The sequence below is a fragment of the Trichechus manatus genome, unplaced genomic scaffold (assembly GCF_000243295.1).
Source record: "Trichechus manatus latirostris isolate Lorelei unplaced genomic scaffold, TriManLat1.0 scaffold00235, whole genome shotgun sequence".
NCBI classification, from domain to species: Eukaryota; Metazoa; Chordata; class Mammalia; order Sirenia; family Trichechidae; genus Trichechus; species Trichechus manatus.
Window position 1 is genome coordinate 1,973,862 of NW_004444171.1, and position 20,975 is coordinate 1,994,836.

Genomic DNA, 20,975 nt, shown 5'->3' on the forward strand with positions numbered 1-20,975 from the left:
CTGACCTTTCATCTTACCAAGCATGATGTCCATCTCCAGGGACTGGTCCCTCCTGATAACATGTCCAAAGTACATAAGATGAAGTCTTGCCATCCTCGCTTCCAGAGAGCACTCTGGCTGTACTTCTTCCAAGACAGACTTGTTCTTCTTCTGGCAGTCCACGGTATATTCAATATTCTTCACCAACACCATAATTCAAAGTCATCAGTTCTTCCTTGGTCTTCCTTATTCATTTTGCAGCTTTCACATGCATATGAGGCTATTGAAAACATCAAGATTTGGGTCAAGCTCACCTTAGTCCTCAAAATGACAACTTTACTTTTCAACACTTTAAAATGATCTTCCATCACTTTACAGAGGTTTTTTGGTAGCAGATTTGCCCAGTGCAATGAGTCTTTTGATTTTTTGACTGCTGCTTCCATGGGTGTTGATAGTGGATCCAAGTAAAAGGAAATCCTTGACAACTTCAATCTTTTCTCCATTTATCATGATGTTGCTTATTGTTCCAGTTATGAGGATTTGTGCTTTCTTTACTGTGACGTGTAATCCAAACTAAGGCTATGGTCTTTGATCTTCATCAGTAAGTGCTTCAAGTCCTTTTCAGTTTCAGCAAGCAAGGTTGTGTTATATGCATATCTCAGGTTATTAATGAGTCTTCCACAAATCCTGATGCCACATTCTTCTTCATACAGTCCAGCTTCTTGGATTATTTGCTCAGCATACAGACTGAAAAAGTATGGTGAAAGGATACAATACTAACACACATCTTTCATGATTTTAAAGCACTTAGTATCCCCTTTTTCTGCCTGAATGACTGCCTCTTGGTGTAAATACAGGTTCCTCATGAGCACAATTAAGTGTTCTGGAATTCCCATTCTTTACAATGTTATCCATAATTTGTTATAATCCACACAGTTGAATGCCTTTGCACAGTCAATAAAACACAGATAAACATCTTTCTGGTATTCTCTACTTCCAGCCAAGATCCATCTGACATCAGCAATGATTGTCCTCGTTCCACATCCTCTCCTGAATCCGGCTTGAATTTCTGGCAGTTCTGTCAATGTACCGCTGCAATCGATTTTGAATGATTTTAAGCAAAATTTTACTTGCGTGTTATATTAATGATATTGTTTGATAATTTCCTCATTCTACTGGATCACCTTTCTTTGGAATGGGTACAAACACGGATCTCTTCCAGCTGGTTGGCCAGGTAGTTGTCTTCCAAATGTCTTGGCATAGACAAGTGAGTGCTTCTAGTGTTGCATCTGTTTGTTGAAACATCTCAATTGGTATTCCATCAATGCTTGGAACCTTGGTTTTTGCCAATGCCTTCAGTGCAGCTTGGACTTCTTCCTTCAATACCATTGGTTCTTGATCATATGCTACCTCCCGAAATGGTTGAACATCGATCAATTCTTTTTGGTACAGTGACTCTGTGTATTCCTTCCATCATCTTTTGATGCTTCCTGAGTCATTCAATATTTTGCCCACAAAATCCTTCAAAATTGCAAATTAAGGCTTGAATTTTTTCTTCAGTTCTTTCAGCTTGAGAAATGCTGAGTGTGTTCTTCCCTTTTGGTTTTCTAACTCCAGGTCTTTGCACATTTCATTATAATACTTTACTTTGTCTTCTCAAACCACCCTTTGAAATCTTCTGTTCGGCTCTTTTACTTCATCAGTTCTTCCATTCAATTTAGCTACTCTATGTTCAAGAGTAAGTTTCAGAGTCTCTTCTGACATCCATTTTGGTCTTTTCTTTTCTTCTTGTCTTTTTAATGGCTTCTGCTTTCTTCATGTATGATGTCCTTGATGTCATCCCATCATTCATTTGGTCTTTGGCCATTAGTGCTCAATATGTCAAATCTATTCTTGAGATGGTCTCCAAATTCAGGTAGAATATATTCAAGGTTGTATTTTGGCTCTCGTGGACTTGTTTTAATTTTCTTCAGCTTCATCCTGAACTTGCATGTGAGCAACCGATGGCCCATTCTGCAGTTGGCCCCTGGCCTTGTTCTGACTGATAATATTGCTTCTCCATTGTCTCTTCCCACAGAGGTAGTCAATTTGATTCTTGTGTTTTCCATCCGGCGAGGTCCACATGTGTAAACCTGTTACTGTCAAGTCGATTCTGGCTCATAGTGACCCTACAGGACAGAGTAGAATTGCCCGCACAGGGTTTCCAAGTAGTGGCTGGTGGATTCAAACTGCCAGCCTTTTGGTCAGCAGCCCAGCTCTTAACCACGGTGTCAGTTATGTTGTTGAAAAAAGGTATTTGCAATGAATAGGTTGTTGGTGTTGCAAAATTCTATCATGCAATCTCTGGTGTCATTTCTATCACCAAGGCCATATTTTCCAACTAGTGATCCTTAAAATTTTTAGGAAGGGTATATAACAACATGGACAAATAGTCATGATAAATCATTAGGTAGAAAACAAATCAAAATGAAATATTATTGACACTATGATTACATTAACCAGAGAAATCTTGGTGTGTTTATATGGGCAAGGACTAGAGGAAGACTTGAAAAATATAAAAAAATTCATTCATTTGGTGATTGACTTATCAATAAATTTTTCATCATTGGTTTATTTCTATTAATGTTCCTATAATGTTTGTGTGATTACTTTTTGAAATTATCTTAAAGGTAAAAAAATTTGATGAGCAGCAGAGAACGAACATGCCTTCCCACATAAGAATGAAGAAAGGAATTAAGATAGTGTGGTGTTGGTGCAGAGATAGACAAACATATCAGTGCTATAGAAAAGCATGCTGGAAACAAATATGTCTAAAGAAACTTGATATATGACCAAAGTGGAATGAGGAATCAGTGGAAAAAATAGATTTCCTTCTTCACACTGTATCCAAGAATAAACTCCAGGTCCAAAAGTGAGAAAACAACATTAAAACTCTTAAAAAGAAATTCAGACTATATTTAGTATTTTAGTGTATACAAAGGTTCTCTTAAATATGCAAAGATAATACATATTCAGGATAAAGAGAATGAATCCAACATCCTTAAAATTAAAAGGCAACTTCTGTACAAAACAAAACAACTTTTATAGAAAAGAAAACAAAGCTAAAATCAAGCCACAGACTATGAAATAACTGTCAAAGGACAATTAATAATTAAAAATAAGGCAAACAACCAATTTAAAAGAAAATGGGCATAGATTATGAAAAGGCAACTCACGAAGAGGAAAACTGAATTGCTAATAAACATATGCCAAGACAGACAAGATACTGAACCTTACTGATCAAAGAATTGTTAATTAAAGCCAGAATAAGATGCCATTTGACACTTCTATGACTAGCAGAATTAAGATGTTTAGTGATACTTAATACTGGTGGAGATGTGAGCGTAGGGCATTAAGGACTGCTGGACGCATATAAACTGGGCAACTGTTTTGGAGAACAATTTGTGAGTATTCTATAAATTTGAAGATGAACCCACCTAATGGCCTAATAATCCCTCTTCCAGAAAATGCTTCATGAAAACTGAGAGATATATACAACTTGCTCATCATTTTCAATGGTGAAAAACTAGAACAACCTGCCAGTTGCTGCCAAGTCAATTCCAATTCATGGTGGCCCCATGTGTCTCAGAGTAGGACTGTGTTCCATAGAGTTTTCAATGGCTGTGACCTTTCAGAAGTAGATTACCAGGCTTTCTTCTGAGACGCCGCTGGGTGGATTTGAATCTCCAACCTTTCAGTTAGTAGCTAAATGCTCATCTATTTGTGCCACTCAAGGATTCCATTAATAGGAAAATGGATAAGTTACTGGAACTAACAACACATGTGTCATCATGGATACATCTTAAAAACACAATGTTCAGTAAAAAAGTATCCTGAGATTATGACCCCATGTATATGAAGTATCAAATCAAACAAAACAATATTGTATATTATTTATAAATACCTGCATATCTACAAACATCATGGGAACATGCACATGGATAATAAACTCCAAATTCAGAAGGGCGGTGGTGCCTTAATGAAGAGTTACTGGATTGAAATGAGAGACGGAGCAGCCTGAATATAACGACAGACGTCTTACCTCTTTTAAGCCCGGGATGTCAGATGTGTGAATGACTGCACTTTTCAGCTGTCACATGACTCACCTTCGATGCGAGTGGCCAGAGCTATTCCTCTCCCATGTGGGGCTCCTTTGGGGACCCAGTTCTGGGGTTCCCATTAGATCCTGGTCACTGCAGTCTTCCTGGTCTGTGGTCCACTTGTCTTTGGACTTCATACTGTCATGCTGTGAATCCAGGGAGACGATGTCTGAAGGGGAGCTCATCACTCCGGAGTCTTCAGTGGTGTCCTCCGATGCAAAGCAGCTGCCCACAGATGCAGTCTCTTCCGCCTCGGAGATTGTCAGCGGGCCGGCATCCACTGTGCAATTGCTACTGGGCCCCAGGGGCAGACTCACTGGGTAAAACACAGCAAAGACAGGTCAGCTCAGACCACCTAACAAAGGCAACATCAGTTTGTCTGATTACTCAGGAATTTGGAATTGAGGGTGTTAAGAATAAAGGAAGACATTCACTCAAAGGCAACAGCTTCCTCTGGAAAAATTTTAACTTGAATGAGCCATAGTGCATACCTGTGATGGAGAGCAAACCCCCTCCACCTTGAAAGTTAGCACTTTATTCATTAGCTTCTTTTATTTTTATCCTAGATAAGTCTATGGACAAATATTTAAAAGTTCAAACTAATGGAATTGTGAATGTGATTATTTCTAGTCTTGACTCTTGGTTTAACTGAAGTTGTTTTAAAATGAATTCTTTTTTTTAAAAAGAGTAATTCGATTGTTTAGAAATGTAAACAAACTTATAAGTAAACAATACTGGTTTGGGAACTTCTGACAAATCTTTTACATTTGGAATTTTGGCCTAAAACATTAATGACTCAACTCCTCAGTATCTGGCTCAGTTAGTATCTGGCTCTCCTTTAATTTTTACATGGGAGGCAGTGTGATAAAAGAGATGATTGTGGAAGTCAGTCTTCCAGTAAAATGAAAAAGAATAAAACATTAGTGTCCTTGGTTGAGGGTGTAGGGCCCCTGCGCTAATATTTATGACAGCAGAAGCAAGGAGATGCACAGAGTTGCAACTATTAGTAAAGGCCCAGAGCCCTGGTGGTGCAGTGGTTAAGAGCTACGGCTGCTAATCAAAAGGTCAGCAGTTTGAATCCACCAGCTGCTCCTTGGAAACCCTATGGGGCAGTTCTACTCTGTCCTACAGGGTCGCTATGAGTCAGAATCGACTCAACAGCAATGGGATTGGTTTTTTGGTTTTAGCAAAGGCCCAGTTCCCTTGAACATTAATACTAATAATGAGGAACACTGTAGCTGTTCTGCACATTTATCTAGCTATTTAGAGACAGATACATTAAATTAGTATGAAGTTATTATTTTTTTCTTACTGAGCTCCTGGGTTCTCTAAGATCACTGGAACTGGTTTCTAATGCTGGAGTTTGAAAGACAGAAATGCATAGCTCCAGGCCAACTACATACTGGGACTTTTTTTTTTATTGCCAAAATAAATTTTAAACTTGAAGACACTTTAAGAGCTAAGCATCTTATGTCTAAGCATTGTTTATGTTAGTCCAGGAAATAAGGGCTGTGTTTTGTTGTAGGTTTGGTGTATTCTGTTTTAAAATCATTCCTCCAATCAGTAGTTACTGGATGTCTAAAATGATAAAGCCCGTAGACATCTCTGAAGTCACACACACTGACAGCAAAATGACATCACAATTGCACCCAACCCATCATGTTAACTGGACAGGAGACCAACAATACACAATTGACAAAACCAGGAGAGCACCCAAGAGAAAACCCTTTCAGAGGCTGGCTTAGTTGAGATCCCCAACAATAAAGGAAACAAACAACCAAAATTTTAAAAGAATACACAGTTCACACAAGAGCTCAGAAGGAAAGCACAGAACATAAAAGACGAACTGACTGGAGAAGCACAAATGCACAAGGCAATATATCTGAATGCAGTGAATGCTTTTTAACAATAACCTCTCTCCTCTTGCTTCCTTCCCAGTTTTTGTTGCAAGACTCTTAGTTAGAGGGCAAATGTGGAGAAGAAACACTGCCTATGGATGAAGACAACCCTAAACATTTTCTGCCGACAGTTTACTGATCCCGTCACATCTCGGGTGGCTGCTGGCTGCTGGCTGCTATGTATCTGCAGCCTCTAAGCCAGGACTGCCCACTCCACTTAGAGCTCTTACCAGAACAGCAGCCTACAGGGGCCAGGAAGGCGAGGTCCCCACTGCCTGCCTGTCCTCTCCTGCCTTCCCTTTCTTCATGTCACTGAACAAGTGGGTCAATTAAAACTCACACTTTTCCCCCTTCCTGTTTAATATATATTATACACAGCATGATACAGTGAGAAAGAGTATGTTGGTTTCAGGTCCCAGAGACCCAGAGTCAAATCCCAGCAGAGGAGATTATTGGCTGTGCCCTGGGCAGGTGCCTGGACCCTGAGTCTAAGTTTTGCCCATGAGTTGCGATGTACTACAGACCACTGGACTTCTGTGGGGACTACCTGTGATTCACAGCCCACAGTGTGATGCTACCCGCACGTCTCTGCTGCTGGGAGAGTGCCCAGACATGAGGGCCTGGGATTGGTGCTGGGACAGATTTCCAGTCAGAGAGTTCAAGGTGTGTGGTGACTCACAGTTCATGAGGAGACCAGTCAACCTGTAGCTGTCAATTCTGACTCATGATGACCCCACGGTGTCAGAGTAGAACTGTGTGCTATAGAATTTTCAGTGCTAATTTTTCAGTAGGTCACTAGGCTTTCTTCTAAGGAGCCTCTGGGTGGACTCGAACTGCCAACCTTTCAGCTAGTAGTGTAGCATGTTAACTGTCTGCACCACCCAGAGACTCCAAGTTCTCATAAGGCTTATTAGATTTGAAGGTAATCCGGAAAGAGATGTTTTAGAATTCTTTAGAAAAGAATGCCAATGCCAACCCTAAGTGTGTTTACATAGGCAGAGGGGGACTTATGATGGGAGGGTTTATCAGGGAGGTGTGAGCACACAGTAGGTGTGATGGTTAAGGATGTGTGTCGACTTGGCTGGGCCATGATTCTTAGTGGTTTAGCAGTTATGATGTAGTTTGGCAGTTGTATGATGATGTGATCACTTCCGTGATGAGACTTGATATAATATGATCACCTCCATGATGGGATCTGCTGTGAGTAGCCAATCAGTTGAAAGGGAGTTTCCTCAGGGGTGTGGACCATATCGAATATGAGTGGACCTTCTGGCAAGGATCTCAGGCTTGGCTGGCTCTGGATCCTGCAGCTGGCTCCTGTTTGTCTGACCTCTGGTTCTTGGGACTTGAGCTAGCAGCTTACCTGCCATCTTGCCTGCCGATATTGGGATTCGTCAATCTTCACAGCCTGTGAGCAAGAGCCCTGCTGATCTTGGGTTTGCCAGCCCCTGTGGCTATGCGAATCAGGAGACACCTCTATCCTGACCCACGGACTTGGGGCATTCCAGTCTCTACCATTGAGCAAGCCACTTCCTTGATATAAATCTCTCTATATATATTTATATGCTTTACCGGTTTTGCTTCTCTAGAGAAGCCAGCCTAAGACATTTGGTACCAAGAGTGGTTCTAGAGAAACAAAATTGTAAGGATGAATTTTCTAAATTGCTTCTCAAGTCTATTTAGTCTTAAAGGTGTTGATGACTCTGTTTCCTTAGCGGTCACTGCTAATCCATGGCATGAGGGGGCAATACAAATATGCAAAATATCAACACCAATAGATCAGGTATTGGTGAAAGGTGAGGCTCCAGATGATCACATGTGCAATACCTTTCTACAGTTTTGTCATAATTAGAAGTATAAGGAAGTTGGTTGGTTGGTCCTACTTTCGCTAAACAAAGTAGTGAAAGAAAGAGATGAGCTCAGGGGCTTCAGAGGCAAAGCTCAAGTGCTGCATAAATGCCTTCAAAGTTTCCACTTGTGCCTTGAAAGAAAGCCTTATTTCTTGTAGTAACAGAGCTGATACTGCTGAAAATCAAACCCAGAGACTTAATGTAAGAGTGGCTGAATTGCAATGCCAACTCAATTCCCAACCTCCAGGGTGTCTGAAGTTAAAGTGAGGGTATTGATTGGGAAGAAATGGGATCCTGAAACTTGGGATGGGGACATGTGGGCAGATAATCAGGAAGTTGGAGACAATGAGCCCCTAAATTCCATTGAATCACTCCTGCCAACACAACCAGACTTCTCACTCCCATCTGAAGAGATTAATTCATGTTTGTCTGCTAAGCCACCCTCCCCAGTAAAACCATTAGCCTCTCCACCCCCATCTAATGAGATTAACCCAGCTGTGTCTAAAGAGCCTTTGTCTGAGTCACTGCCTGGGGCATCGCCTGAGGCAGATGCCTTACAAGACAATGCTACATGTTCTCAAAACATATCCCCACCATTGATTTTGGCTTCTAGACCTGTAACTAGACTTAAGTCCCAGCGAGCCCCAAAAGGTGAAATAAAAAGCGTGACTCAGGTGGAGGTACACTACACTCCAAAATAACTGCTTGACTTTCCTAACATGTACAAACAGAAACCTGGAGAATATGTGTGGGAATGGCTATTAACGGTGTGGGATAATGGTGCAAGGAACATAAAGATGGATCATTCCGAGTTTATTGATATGAGCCCACTAAGCACAGATTCTTCATTCATTGTTTCAGCTCGAGAGGTTAGAAAAAGATCTAATAGTTTATTTGGTTGTGTCACTGAAGCATAGACTATGTGGTGGCCTACACTAAATCAAGGTGAAGTACCAGACCTGCCTTGGTATACTGTAGAAGAAGGTATCCAAAGGCTTAGGGAAACTGGCATGCTAGAGTGGATTTATCAGGTTAGATCCACAGACCCACACATGGAGTGCCCAGAGGGCACACCTTTTACCACAACATGAGGAATGAATTTATGAAAGGAGCCCCAGCATCCTTGAAGACTACTGTGCTTGCTATTTTATGTAAGTCAGATTTGACAGTAGGAAACTCCCTAACTGAATTAAGAAATCTAACTACAGTGAGGCTGACTGGACCCCGTGGTGGTAGGGGCCAAGCGGCAGCACTCAATTGAGAAAGACAAGGTGGGCGTGGTTACCGTAATGGACAGTAGAGTCAAAGCAGTAATCAGAATAGTCTGACTTGTGTGGACTTATGGCATTGGTTACTTAGTCATGGTGTCCCTAGGAGTGAAATAGGTAGGAAATCTACTAAATATTTTCTTGATCTGTACAAGCTGAAGAATTCTAGGTCAAGTGAACAGCAGTCTAACTCAAATCACCAGAATAAAGACTCAGGGCCCCTCAATCAATTCCTGGACTTGGGTGAGTTTAGAGACCCACAACCCCTTGAGTGAAGGGGAGGCTGGGCCCCCTTAAGGGAGGACTCCAACACACTGACAAAAACATATGCTATTAATCTTTCTCCCAGCCTTCCCCAAAGGGATTTACGGCCATTTACTACAGTGACTATTCACTGGGGAAGAGGAAATAATCAGACTTTTTGGGGATTACTGGATACTGGCTCTGAACTGATACTACCTGACCTCAGAACCTACTATACAGCTACGGTAGTCAAAACAGCCTGCTACTGGCAGAACGACAGACACACTGACCAAAGGAACAGAATCGAGATCCCTGATGTAATTCCACCCACTTACGGTCAGCTGACCTTTGACAAAGGACTGAAGTCCATTAAATGGGCAAAAGACAGTTTTTTAACAAATGATGCTGGCAAAACTGGATGTCCATCTGCAAAAAAATGAAACAGGACCCATACCTAACATCATACACAAAAACTAACTGAAAACGGATCAACGACCTAACCATAAAACCAAAAACTATGAAGATGACAGAAAAAAAAAAAAAAATAGGGTCAATGCTAGAGGCCTTAATACACAGCATAAGTAGTATACAAACCACAAGTAACAATTCACAAACACCAGAAGATAAACTAGAAAACTGGGATCTTCTAAAAATTAAACATTTTTGCTCATCAAACACTTCACAAAAAGAGTAAAAAGAGAACCTACAGACTGGGAAAAATTTTTGGTTATGATATATCTGACAAAGTTCTAATCTCTAAAATCTATAAGATAGTCCAACACCTCAACAACAAAAAGACAAACAATCCAATTAAAAACTGGGCAAAGGATATGAACAGACACTTCACCTAAGAAGATAGTTAGGTGGCTAACAGACACATGAGTAAATGTTCCCTATCATTAGCCATTAGAGAAATGCAAATCAAAACTACAAGGAGATACCATCTCACTCTGACATAACTGGCACTAACAAAAACAAATAAAACAAAAAAACCAAGTGTTGGAGAAGTTTTGGGGAGATTGGAACTCTTATGGTTGTGCTGGTGGGAATGTAAAATGGTACAACCACTTTGGAAGTTGATTTGGTGCTTCCTTAAAAAGCTAGAAATAGGGAAGCAGGGCCAAGATGGCAGAGTAGTCAGACGCTTCTAGTGGACTCTCTTACAACAAAGACCCAAAAAAACAAGTGAATCAATTATATATGAAAATCTAGGAGCTCTGAACATCTAAGGAAAAGTTGAGGAAGTGGACTGAGTGGCAGGGGGAGGGAGAGATGGTTCAGAAGCAGCGAGGAGTTGCCAGACCTGACCCAGTGAGAGCCTGATCCCTTCAGGCCTGAGCAGCTCATCAGTGAGCAGTGAGACAGGAAAGCAGCAGTGCTCAGGAGGCACGTTTTCTGCACCGGCAGAGACCCAGGACCAAAGAGTCTACATGGACACCCAGAACCAGGCAGAAGTAGCCCTGGATCGGCAAAAGATAAGTAATTGTGTACGGCCTACTGCGCGGATCAAAAACACTCCCCTTAGGAAAAACCTCTCTCCCATTTACCTCCCCCCTGCTCCCTGCCATGCACTGGGTCCTGGACCGGTTTCAGCAATTGCTGAGTCTGCTGGGCCAGAAGTAGGATCCGTCACACTCCCTGAGAAATTCTCCTGGCCTTGGAGAGTGAACAAATTAACAAACGGGAAAAAATAAACTGCCAGCTCTCCTAAGCCAGGAACTCAGGGTAGGCACAGCTCCTTTGCCTAGGCACAGGCATAAGGGATCCATGGACTTTGAGTGCCTTTCCCTCTGCAGGGACTGGTGTGGGCCCATTTCAACAGCATAGGTCCTCATTACCACAGTACAACAGGGTATATACCTGAAGTCTAACTTTAACTGTTTCAGCTGTGAAGTGGTAGGTTCTTGATATTTGACACTGCTCTGCCCGTTAAGCAGGGTCTTCACCTACACACATCAGGGGCCTGAGGACTGGTTGCTCCACCCACGCCACCTAGCCACCTATGATAGGGGCCCAAGAATAAGAGGTGTCCCCCAGTACTTACAGCCAACAGCATTGGGTGCTCATAGCCCGGCTGCAAAACCCACCCACCTACTTGCTCTAGGGAACACGGACATGCCTTCCTCCTGGACATTTGGGGGCAGCTGTCAGCCCCCTGCCTTGCTCAGAGTGTGTCCCCCTGCTGCAGCCGGATGCCTGTGCCTACACCAATCACCCATGGCTGTCTAGGACTATATGTGAGAGCCTACACCACAAACTTGGTGGCTTATCTACCTGGGCACCTGAGCTGAATCCATTCAGGAGGAGTGGGTGGACTCCTGAGCTCACATACCTAGTAACAGATCTAACCACCTGGTGACGGGACACTGGAGCTTCACAGGTGCCAATAATCAAACTAGCTCATACGAGCAGCCTATTTGGGCACATCAAAACAAAACAAGAAGCTAGAAGACAGTAAGCAAACATAAAATAAACAAATATAATAACTTATTGATGGCTTGGAGACAACAGTCAATATCAAATCACATAAAGATGCAATCCATGATGGCTTCAGCAAGCTCCCAAAATAAAGAATCTAGAAATTTTCCAGAGGAGGAAAATTTCTTGGAATTACTATAGGCAGAATACAAAAGATTAATATACAGAACTCTTCAAGAAATTAGGAAGGAAATTAAGCAAAGCAGAACACGCAATAGAGGAAATTAAAAGATTAGAGAAGAGCATAATGACAAACTTAACAGGCTGCAAGAATCTATGGAGAGACAGCAATCAGAAATCCAGAAGATTAACAATAAAATTTCAGAATTAGACAACTCAATAGAAAGTCATAGGAGCAGAATTGAGGCAACAGAAGTCAGAATTCGTGAGATTGAAGATAAAGCACTTGACACCAACTTATTTGAGGAAAAATCAGATAAAAGGACTAAAAAAAATGAAACCCTAAGAATTATGTGAGATTCTATCAAGAGGAATAATCTATGAGTGATTGGAATATCAGAACAGGGGGGGGAAAACAGAAAATACAGAGAGAATTGTTGAAGATTTGTTGGCAGAAAACTTCCCTGATGTCGTAAAAGATGACAAGATATCTATCCAAGATGCCCATCAAACCCCACATAGGATAGATCCCAAAAGAAAGTCACCAAGACATATTATAATCAAACTTGCCAAAACCAAAGATAAAGCCAGAATTTTAAGAGTGGCTAGGGATAAACGAAAAGTCATCTACAAAGGAGAGTCAATAAGAATAAGCTCGGACTACTCAGCAGAAACCATGAAGGCAAGAAGGCAATGGGATGACATATATAAAGCCTTGAAGGAAAAAAAACTGCCAGTCAAGAATTGTATATCCAGCAAAACTGTCCCTCAAATATGATGGTGAAATTAGGGCACTTCCAGATAAACAGAAGTTTAAGGGATTTGCAAAAACCAAACCAAAATTACAAGAAACGTTAAAGGCAGTCCTATTTTCTGTCTGCCCTCAGAGCGTTAAGTCATTATTTTGGAGTTAATTAATGCAACGGCAAATTTGCTCTTAAGGTGTGAACAACCTTTCTGAACTAAAACGTTATTATTGCAGGATTTTTTTCAAATGTGGAAAAACACAACTTGTTTTTTTGCAGAGAATTTTGATTACATTCTCTTCCAAATGAATAGCCACAGAGCCTAAGTAAAGACGATTAACCCTTCCATTGCTATCCACCTAAAGTATGTAATCCCATGGTTCAAATGCTATTCTGTCTAAACAAGAGGTTTGGAAAATTCTGTAGCTCAAGTATGAAGAAGAAAATGCTAATCTAGCACTTCTACTTCCTCAAGTTGGATACAGTCATTCTTAGTTTGGTACTAGTTCCACTGAGTTTTTCTTTCACAAAGTCACCAAAGAAAATTTCAAACACCAAATATAAATATCTTCCAAGTACTTTTGTAATAGATTTTTATTGTTGTTGTCAAGTCCAGCTGAACCTTGACTCATGGTGACTCCATGCACAATGAAATGAAACGCCACCCAGTCCTTCGCCATCCCCATGATTGGTTGTGGATCGAATTGTTGTGATCCATAGAGTTTTCACTGGCTAATTTCAGGAAGTCGATGGCAAGGCCGTTCTTCCTAGTCTGGAAGCTCTGCTGAAACCTGTTCAGCATTATAACAACATGCAAGCCTTCGCTGACAGATGGGGGGTGGCTTCGCATGGGTGCATTGCCAGGGAACGGAATCCAGGTCTCCTGCATGGAAGGTGAGAATTCTACTACTGAACCACCAATGGCCTCAAATGTAAATCTGCATTTATTTTTAAAAGGAAATTAAAGATCCTGTATCCTATGGTATTGTCCCCCACCCACTCCACCCCCCCCAACCCCGTCATTAAGAAAGGAGACATCTCAAAAGTCTGTTTCATCAATATGGCCCAGAGAAAATGTTTCAAAGAAAGATACAATTTCTCTCCCTTCCCCACTGATGCCTATGGTTTCCATATGCTTTTCACAAACAATGCTCATCCTTCAGCTCAATTTACACTGATTTGGGTCACTCTGTTCTAGGCACTGGGAATAAAGGGTGAAATAGGGTAGCTACTTGTAAAGGGCTCCTAACCTCCTGGTGCAAACTGACATGATGTATTTTGATAATTTTTTTTCATATATCCCCTAAGATAATTTTGAAAAACATGTACCCTCCCTCTTGCGTTTTTAATTGAAATTTGAAAATTTCCATCATGAGCTCAGTTGGTTGCAACAGATGTAATTCCTACAGCTTTGTAAATATTGATATTTTAAAAAGAAATGTTTCTTCACTTTTTAAAATGTAACCAAAGCAATCTGAATACCATACTATTGGGATGCCCACCACCCTCCCTATAAGAATGAGCAAACAGTTCTTCCTTTAACAGGCAGGAGTGTTAAGGCATGTCTCTTCTTCGTTGAACTCTTATTTCCACTCCACTACCCCGCAGAATCTCATCCTTATTGAACGCATTTTTATGCTTGAGAGTTTTTTTTAATTGATCGAACCTCTTTTTATAAAACATGAATATAAATTTGAAATTTAATTTTTTTTCCTTCACCGTAAGGCTATAGTGTTATTCTTTTTTTCTATATCGAGTTATTATTGTGATAATAAATAGGAAACAGTCACTAGTAACTGCATGAATATATTAGCAATTGTGATATTTGTTCAACAAAAAGGTAAAATGTCATTGGAATACATCTCATAATAAACTACATGAGGCTTTTTCAATTAATTCATTAAAAATGGCTGGATTACTTATTGCTAAAATGAGGTAGGGCTGGGTAGAAATTCAATCCATATTTTTCATTTTCATAGATATATGCACTACAAAACTTTGTTAAGTAGAGATGAACTGAGAGGGTTCTGTTATAGTGATATCACTCTACTCAGTTTTTCTTCCTCTGATATATGCCAAAAAAGGAGCCAACTGCTAACTGAAAGGTTGCGGTTCAAAACCACCAGTACCTCCATGGGAGAAAGATGTGGCAGTCTGCTTCTTTAGAGATTTACAGCCTCAGAAACCCTATGGGGTAGCTATGAGTTAGAATCAATGACAGCGGGATAAGCCAAAAATCACTTAATCAATCTATCACAAACTTGTCTGATGATCTATAATCTGACAACTCAGTTAGGCCCTTTATCAATCTGATGGGACAGAAAAATTGGAAAGCCACGCAATGTACCAAAAGATTTGCTGCCAAGTCATTAGAGTTATTTAAGTGCTCAACATTATGCCAGTGTTTTGATTTATCCTTTTGTTGCGCATCAGGAATAAACCGATTGAACATGAGTCTTGGGTAAATGGCAGCCATTTGGACAAACACATGGAGAGAGCATGTCCAAGGGCTGGAGAAAAACACAGCTCTAAGACAGTGCTTAAGCTCATGGACCCAGCCATGGAAGTCACAAAGATGCAGCCCTTGGAATTCCCAGTTATATGAGCCAAAAGAAAAAAAAAATCATTTTGTTTAACTATTTCAAGACATGTTTCTGTCTTTTGAAACCAAAGAACCCTGATTAAGTAATGTCTAAATTATCCTGATTTTGTTTATCTATACATAATTATAGCATTTCTATGATAGGAACCTTTATTTAAAAACTGTTATTTAATTTCACAGGTGCATATCATATGTTCCTTTTCCTGGATATATTTTTCCATTATCTGAATTGCACACTTGAGTAATTTTTTTTGAGATAATTTAGTTTAGAGTGGTATGCCCTTTAAGCCCTTCTTTGTCTGACTATGTCTCCATCTTAACCTCATCCTAGACTATCAGAATTGATAAATCTTGTTTCCATTTGTTCAGAATTTCAATATATTCAAAACTATTTTTTGAGAAAAAAAATTTCACTTGTTCCTTAGATATTTCTGGGGCCTAACCTGTGAGGTGAGCGAAGGGTGGTAGTTCATGCTAGCAAGAACAGACGCTGATGCTGTAATTTTCATCATCAAAATACAAATTCTATCTTCAGGTTGACTAGTGTATTAAAGCACATGAAATTTATTTAATCAACATCTCAGACAATCTGGGGTGCAGGGACTTGTCAAAGGGCTCCATCTCAAACTGTCTACCACTTGGGTCTGGCATAAGGCAAAGTGAGTCATCTGACATCTGAGTCCATTTTCGCTGCTAGATTTTTCCAAGTTCTATCTTTTTATCATTAAACTCTAGAGAGCAAAGTATGTGCGTAGTTTTCTATACTTTTGCTTTTACCTACCTTTCTATAATGCACTGTTCAGCCATTACTATTGATCTAAAGTTGATGTCACTAACCATCTGTCAGTTTGTCATACTGGGGTGGCTTGCATGTTGCTGTGATCCTGGAAAATCTGATACCAGCAGGGTCATGCATGGTGGAGCTTCCAGACTAAGAAAGATTAGGAAGAAAGGTCTGGCGATCTACTTCCAGAAATTAGCCAAAGAAAATCTTACAGATCATAACAGAACACTGTCCGACTCTCTTGCTTGATCTTGTCTCGATCTCTCAGGAGGAATCAATTGCTAGAAGAGGACATCATGTTTGGTGAAGTAGAGGGCCAATAAGGGTGAGGGAGACCCTCAGTGAGATGGATTGGCACAGTGGCTGCAATGATGGACTCAAACTTGCTGGTTCAAATCAAATTCAGTGAGGATGACACACGACAGGGTAATGTTTTGTTCTGTTGTACATAAAGCTGTCATAGTCAGATTCGACTTGATGGTAGCTAACAACAGCAAAGTTGATATTAAAAAAAAAAGTCCAGTGAAGAATGTTTTTCATTTTATGTAGAATTTTTTTAGAGATATTATCTATTATATTACTCACAGACTTCTATAAAAGTACCTACTTCAATTTGTCCTAAAATTTAGTTCCTCCTTTTTTCCCATTTCATTAAATCAATGTGTGCATTTGACCCAGTGCATCTCCTGCCCCCGCCTTGTGTCTTAGTTATTCTAGTGCCACTATAACAGAAACACCACAAGTGGATGGCTTTAACACACAGAAATTTATTTTCTCACAGTTTAGGAGGCTAGAAGTCTGAATTCAGGGCGCTGGCTCTAAGGAAAGGCTTTCTCTCTCTGTCGGCTCTGGGGAAAGACCCTAGTCTCTTCAGCTTGTTTCCTGGTTCTTTGGAGATCTCCATGTGGCTTGGCATCAGTTTCCCCCATCTCTGCTTCTGTTTAATCTCTGTTATATCTCAAAAGAGACTGACTCAAGATATGCCCTACACTAATCCTGCCTCATTAACAAAATAAAGACAACTCATTCCCAAATGGGAATATAACCACAGGCATAGAAGTTAGGATTTACAACACATTTTTTGGGGGGGCATAATTCAATCCATAACACCTTGGTAAGCAGGAAGCTGAGAATCAAATTTAGGATTTAATACTATTTTAGCACGGATCCTCTCATCCCTTTACCTCCTTTCATCACACGTTACTGAGCTGGCTTTGTGTTGCTCTTTAACCCCTGTAGGCAAGTGTTTTCTTTTTTAAGTAGCATTAATATATTTTTATTATTTTAAAGCATTTAAAATAAAAATTATTGCAGGTTTTCTAGAATTTTCTGAATTTTAGTAATACCAATATACATAAAAAGCTGTCTCGAATCCCCTTTATTTAAATAAATGTAATGTGATTTAAGTTATAAATAAAATAGGTCATTTATGTATTGTATGAAAGAAAAAAAGTTAGACCATTCTCTTGCCTGAAGTGATGAAGACAAGCTACATTCAAGAAGCCTGTGTGTGCCTCTGCTTTAATGCCATGGATCACAATTCCTATGCATTGTGAAAAATGAGGGGACCCTTGGGCCCAGGGTCCTCCAGACAGTAATGAAAGTCTCCTCAAGCAGACATGCTATGTGGTTTAAAGTTCTGACGAAGTAATTAACATTTTTAGTGTTCAGTAATGGAAAAGGCCATTCTTTGACAAATGTTAGTCTAGGCATCAAAACCTAACCCTTTGGTGATAAAGAACAGACTACGTTACAGGTTATTTTCAGTAGTCATACGGAGAATGTCACGTGGAATAACAAAACATTATATGCTCGAGAGTGTGGTGGACTTGGTCTGGAACCTTGGCGCTGTCTCTCAGTAACCACCAGGGTGCGAGACCAGGAGAACATAGAGAACGTGACAGCTGGTAGAGTTACCTGCTGTTTCCACATCTCCCAGGGCACACAGAGCTTTAACACATAGCCCATCCATCTGCCCCACTGAACGTCAGCTTCTCATCTTCACCTCCCTACTCCTCTATTAAAAAAAAAACAACAACCGGTTGCCGTTGAGTCGATTCTGACTCATAGTGACCCTACAGGACAGAGTAGAACTGCCCCATAGTGTTTCCAAGGAGCGGCTGGTAGAATCGAACTCCTGACCTTATGGTTAGCAGCTGAAAGTACCCCAAAATGAAGGTCAATAGTTATAGACAAAATCATCACCAGTTTTCTGTAATAAAACATTTTATTAGGTGTTTTTAGGGAAAAACAAACATAAAAAGGAAACTTTTTGCTTACTTTTGTTCTTCTTTTAATATAAATTACCAAGTTCTTTCTTAGCCAATTTTGTCCCTTTATTTCCTTATTGATCGTTTCCTAAGTTTCACAACCTGTAAAATCTATGAAACACATGAATATTTCCAGATGACAAGTGTAAGGACATCCTTCTGCCCATAGTTCCTGTCTTGGAATTTAGGCCATCTTCTCACTCCTGAGGCCTCCCACCATGATTTCCAGCTTGTTTACCCTCGTTCCCCTTCTGTTCTGAGCCTCTGCTGCCTGTCTGGCTGGGCTCATCTAGAGGCTGACATTTTGCAGTTGAATTGAGGCCATTGTAATATCTTTTTCTTTCTCACCAACTGTCCTATGGATGAGTTCCTTTCTGACTACGTACTGTAAGAGGCCTGGGTTGATTTTAAACCCCACTCCCCTACCACAGAGACAAGGTATTATCAGGAAAAGACCTTTTAGGTGTTAATTTCTCAACACCTCAGGCTGGATCTCTGCTCAGAAGAATGGGTGGCATCTCCTTGTGCTGGGGGGAGGGGAGGTGGGAGGCTTCTTTCTAGTCCTCTTCATGGAGGGAAGAGTGCTTTCAGGGTCCCGCTTACCCATGCAGCCCAGTCTTCCATCCCCAACAAGGCCTCTGGATAACTGAGACCAACACCACTCTCTCTAGAAGCCCAGGGCTTAATAGCTCTCCCTTGCGCTTCTATTTTATAATTTCCTCTTCATTTTCTAGCCAACAACAATCTCATTTACCCTCTTGCAAACTTGGCTATACATTTAAAATGATGTTCATTATACAAAATCCAGCATTTCAAGGTGCTCTATAGCAGAAGGGGTTTTCAGGGTACTTAGTCCACAATATTTCTGGAAATGGAAGGAAGCTGACCTTCCTTTTAACTTAAAATACGTTTCCCTTCCATAGCCTTCCCTGTGTCAGCTGTGGGTATGATGCCCAGTCACCCAGGCTCAGAACCTTTTCTCCCTTCAGAGGCAGAGATCACAGTGAGATGCCTAGGAGAACTGAATTGTGGACAGATGTGGAACCAGGAGAGAACAGTCTCTCGGAAGTCAAGGGAGGAGAACGTTTCGGAGTTTGCTATTACCAACATTTCCAACTTGATGTGTTTGCTCCCTCAAGTTCTGCTTAGAAAATGCCCTTCTCTTTCCTCTTGAAAGTCTTCATCTTCCTCCAGGGGCAGCTCAAGCCCTTCCTCCTCCATGAGGTCAGCCATCTCCAGCTGAGAGTCCTTACTTAACCCAGAATGCCCACACCTCTATTTTCTGTTGCACTTATTATCTTGGCCTGAGTCAGATCCCCTGGAGGGCCTGCTAACAGATTGCCAGGTCCCATGTGCTTGGGTCAGGAGGTCTGCAGTGGGGCCTGAGGACAGCATTTCACATGCTCCCAGGTCATGTTGATGCTGCTGGTCTAGGCACCACACTTGAAACACTTGCCCTGGTTACCTGGCACAGCTCACACTGGGTCTTTCTTGCCCAGCTAAGCCCCCGTTGAGAACAATCCACGCTTAAACCTTTTTAATCACCATGTGGTTTCGCCTCCTCATAATACTAAGACCTTGTTAGGGCTACATTTCAAAGACATTTGAAAAACAGCTGCATCTCCAACAAAAAACCAATTTCTGAAACTCAGATTCAGTCCCTGCTATCAAAAAAGCAGGAGTGATTTTTCTCTTTCCTAAACTGGCAGACTCACGCTGCATCTCAGGGCTCTTTACATTTCTTCCATTTTGTGGGAAGTTGCTGAAAAAATCTCTCAACGAAGTTGAAGTGACATTTTCTTTAAAACAAAAGTTGAATTGATATAATTACTTATTGAAGCAGTATTAGAATAGTTTTAGAAAGACATAACGAGAAAGTGACTTAGAAAAACAAACCACATCCCAAATGATTGTCAATTATGGCCACAACAAGGAGAAAAGAAATGGTACAACGGTATGGCGAGGGTGATGAAGGACCCAAGGGAAGGAGAGGTAGGAAGGGGTGGGGTGTGGGTGTGTGTGAGGAGGTAGGGGGAAGTCCTGACGTGAGGCTGGAGGTATTGATTAAGCAGAATAGAAGGAAAGCGGGATCCTGACAGGTTTGGGGAAATGGCTGAGAGACAGAAATAAGACTCAAAAGTCATGGGTGTCAAAAAAACTGTGCAAAGCTAGCCAGAGAGGTCTCTAAAAGTTACCTGGGGAAAACAACAAGCCCTCCTTAATGACCGCGTTAAAGTATGAGTCTCAAAGGATGACCTGTCTCACCTTCCTGCCTCATTACCTGGGCCTGGAGCTTTACCCCCCACCCCCTGGCCCTTTCTGTTTTGTAGGCCAATTTGATTATTTCTGCCAAATTAATTATTAGTATAAACAGCCTGATATTTGGGACAAATTCAGTAGCTAAGACGGTAAAGATGGTTTATTCAAACTGTAACTGGGGTCTGGACTAATGTATAGAACGTATTTTTAATATTGGAAAGACACTCTAGGTACTTGTTTCAAGATAAAAACAAAAAACAAACCCACTGCCATTGAGTCAATTCCGACTCATAGCGACCCTATAGGACAGAGCAGAACTACACCACAGGGTTTCCAAGG

At 40.9% G+C, this 20,975-nt stretch overlaps 1 protein-coding gene across 1 annotated transcript in view; it reads right to left on the bottom strand.

The window, feature by feature from the left end:
* COBL (cordon-bleu WH2 repeat protein) overlaps nt 1-20,975 on the bottom strand; it is a 237,734-nt gene that overhangs the window by 42,079 nt on the left and 174,680 nt on the right. Inside the window, exon 9 of the mRNA XM_023743099.1 lies at nt 4,125-4,434. Coding sequence (XP_023598867.1) covers nt 4,125-4,434 — 310 coding nt within the window. The remainder of the gene's footprint in view (nt 1-4,124; nt 4,435-20,975) is intronic.